Source organism: Neolamprologus brichardi, chromosome 22, assembly GCF_056152115.1.
Source record: "Neolamprologus brichardi isolate AB-2024 chromosome 22, ASM5615211v1, whole genome shotgun sequence".
Classification (NCBI taxonomy): Eukaryota; Metazoa; Chordata; class Actinopteri; order Cichliformes; family Cichlidae; genus Neolamprologus; species Neolamprologus brichardi.
Window position 1 is genome coordinate 1645709 of NC_142124.1, and position 3581 is coordinate 1649289.

The 3581-nt window shown below is 43.1% G+C and overlaps 1 protein-coding gene across 1 annotated transcript; it reads left to right on the forward strand.

The window, feature by feature from the left end:
- The first annotated feature begins 1314 nt into the window (after positions 1-1314).
- On the forward strand, positions 1315-3109 carry LOC148096553 (class I histocompatibility antigen, F10 alpha chain-like). The gene is made up of 4 exons (XM_087835460.1): positions 1315-1339; positions 1784-1786; positions 2311-2532; positions 2787-3109. The coding sequence occupies exons 1-4, from the start codon at positions 1315-1317 to the stop codon at positions 3107-3109; spliced, it is 573 nt and encodes a 190-aa protein (XP_087691586.1).
- Positions 3110-3581: the final 472 nt, after the last annotated feature.

A 3581-nucleotide genomic window follows, 5' to 3' on the forward strand; every position in this document is an offset into this window, starting at 1 on the left:
CTCGGGCCTCCGGCCTCTGTGCCTGCGGCTCGGTTCACTCTGGCACAGCTGGCTGCCGGCGGAGCCGACGAGCACGCCGGTGCAGCCCCCTCTGGTTTCTGCCCGGTGGCTACTGGGTGACCCCTCGCCTGGGTATCCTCAGCCCTTCCCATGAAGGTGGCACGGATGCCCCTCCGGTGGTCCTCCTTGGGCTCTTGCACTCTGGGACCTCTGGATGTCTGGGGCCTGGATCTCCTCCATGCCTGCTTCATGCCCTGGGGGACAGGGCTATGGCTCTCTACATCCTCTTGCAGACCATTACATGGGGAAACCATTTGAATACAAGCGCGCCGATCCACACAGGTGTGCACACAGGTGTTCACTGTTTGTAGACTTAAATCACACCTTTCTTGGCTGCTACTTCAAAGCACATTGTGCGCTGTCTGTCCTGCGTGCTGCACAACAACATTCAATATTTAGTATTTACTGCTGTTTACACTTAGGTAGATTAATGCGATGGTGTTGTGTATAGTATGTTGCTTTGTTTTGTTTTGTTTTTTTTGCTTGTTTTCTATTCTTTTTCTCTCAACAGGTGATCCCGGAGATATTTTTTTCCCCCCCCTTTCTCACTGTCCCTCTCCCCTTCTGTTTTTCTTTTCCTTCCTCTTTCTTTCTCCCTTTCCTATCCCTCACTCATGTCTGTCCCGTCTGTAACAACTGAAAATAAAATAAAATAAATAATAAAAACAAAGGTCGATCAAATGGACCAATACGGCAATGCCATGATGATCCATTTGGCAAAATAAATCCATTGGGTATCCTTGTTGGTCTTCAGACAACAATTCTGACGGCTAAAGAACCAAATGGGACAGGCAAAAAAAAAAAAAAAAAAAAAAAAGGCTAGACAAAAATGCACTCGTTCAAAATAGCTTATAAATAGCCACATAACCTCTCCACTCTGCTATGTTAAATTTGTTTTATGCCTTATGACTTTATGATTGTGTAAACTGCCTGCTTTTCTGTTGCTTTTATTATTCTGCTGTGTACAGTGTCCTTGAGTGTTCTTCAAATCAAATGTGGTAAATTTAAACTGATGATGGTGGTACTCTAATGTTTCCATTACTGCCACCATCAGGCCAAACTTCGCTATGATTATAATTATTTAAAGTTGTAGTTATTCTGGGACCACTAACTTTTGTACATTTTGTTTGTACATTTACATATTTTACACTATTTAACCGTTTTTGTTTTTGTTTTTAAAGAAAAGCAGAACGATGTGCAGCCAGAGTTTATTTCATTATTTAAATCAACACACTGAAGTTACAGGTTGCAGACATGGTACAGGAGGGTGGAGCTGCCTGTAGCTGTCTGTGGTGCTGAAGCTTTCAAACATTTCATACCAACACTGACTACAACTGTGACCACAGGGGGGCTGCATAGAGCCAGAGAGTGTTAGTGTAGCTGTTCACCCCTATAGTAAGAAACAAGAACACTGATGAAGGAAAAGCTTCTTCCACTGGTGTAACACACAGGTTTGTATGAAGTCACACTAACTAACCAGCAGTAACCCACATTTGATCAAAGCAGGGGCAGAACTTTAATAACAGGTTATAATGTGTCATCACAGTTGTTGTCAATCCAAACACACTTTCTAATCTTTCTAATGTATCTCACCTCTCCACCTCTCTGGGAACATCTCAGGCCGTCCAAAGTTTGTACGCCTATCTCCCCTCACCAGCTAGATTATTGTGATGGTGTTTATTATGTTGCTCTCTTTTTTGCTTCTTTTATCTTTTTCTCTCAGCGGGTGATCCGGGATTTTTTTTTTTCTTTTTAAGTGCCCTTTCTCACTGTCCTCCTTCCTGTCTGTTTTTCTTTTACTTCATCTTTCTTCCTTTCCTATCCCCCAGCCATGTCTGTCCCGTCTGTAACAGCTAACAGATCATCTGCAGAGGAATGGCTTATTTGAAGAGTTTCAGTCAGGTTTCAGAGCTCATCACAGCACAGAAACAGCTTTAGTGAAGGTTGCAAATGATCTTCTTATGGCCTCTGACAGTTCAATTCAATTGTATTTATATAGCTCCAAATCACAACAACAGTCGCCTCAAGGTGCTTTATATTGTACAGTAGATACAGAGAAAAACCCAACAATCATATGACCCCCTATGAGCAGCACTTTGGCGACAGTGGGAAGGAAAAACTCCCTTTTAACAGGAAGAAACCTCCAGCAGAACCAGGCTCAGGGAGGGGCGGGGCCATCTGCTGCGACCGGTTGGGGTGAGAGAAGGAAATTGTGTGGGATAAAAACATTTCCTCCTGTGTGACTTTCAGAGACTCACTCCCTCACCTACATCTACACAGCGCTGGACGACAAGATGATCGACTACTTTGACAGCGAGCATCAGGCAACAGTTCCCAGACAGGAGTGGATGAGAGAGCGTTTACCTGCTGATTACTGGGATAAAGGCACACAGTCCCGCAAGAGCAAGCAGCAGTGGTTCAAGGTCAACATCGGCATCCTGATGGAGCGAATGAGACAGAATGACTCAGCCAGTAAGTCTTTGCTGTTTTAATGATTTAATCACTCAGGTAAAGTCCATGAAATCTGAATGATCAATAACGAAGCATGAAATGAACTAAACTGTCTTTAGAGGAATGTTTGAGCTTGAAGTTCCTCAACTCAGGAACAAATTGTTCCTGCTTACTGGTTTAAATTAAAAAGTTTTTAATGATTTGATTTATGTTCATATTTTCTCCTCTGATGTTTATTTAAACATTATTTATTTATTTCACCCTCCTGCTTCCAGACCTCCACGTTCTTCAGAGGATGGTGGGCTGTGAGGGTGAAACTCAGCCTGACGGCATGCTCAGGTTTGTCCGAGGTGTGTGGATGTACGCCTATGATGGAGACGACTTCCTGTCCTTCGATAATAAAAACGGAGTCTGGGTCGCTCCGACTCCCGAGGCACAACCCACCAAGAGGAAGCGGGACGGCGTCCAGGTGCTGAAAGAGTACACCAAGGGATACCTGGAGGAGGAGTGCATCGATTGGCTGAGCAAGTTTGTGTATTATGGACAGAAGCAGCTCAAAAGGAAATGTATGTATGACATGAAAAAATTGTGTTTTTAAATTCATTATTAGTGGAGCCTGTAGAGTAGTTTTAGTTATAAAAGTTAGAAATTCATGAACCCTTTTTTAAATTTTTAGGTCAGTGTGTGACAACATTTCACATTAAAAAGTATCAATAATGTTGTTTTTTTTTTATTTCTGTCTAGTCTATTTTTTAACTGTTGCACCTCCTGAGGTGGAGGTGCAGCCACTCCTGGGCCTTCTTTACCAGGGTGTTAGGGTTAGGGTTAGGGTTAGGGTTATGGGTCCAGGTGAGATCAGCATAGATGTAGGTGTCCAGAGGAGACCCAGGACAGGAGAGAGATTATATATCTCGGCTGGCTTGGGAGCACCTTGGTGTTTTCCTTTTTTTTTTGTTTGTTTGTTTTTTTTTTCTGTCCCATTTGGTTCTTTAGCCGTCAGAATTGTTGTCTGAAGACCAACAAGGATGCCCAATGGATTTATTTTGCCAAATGGATCATCATGGCATTGC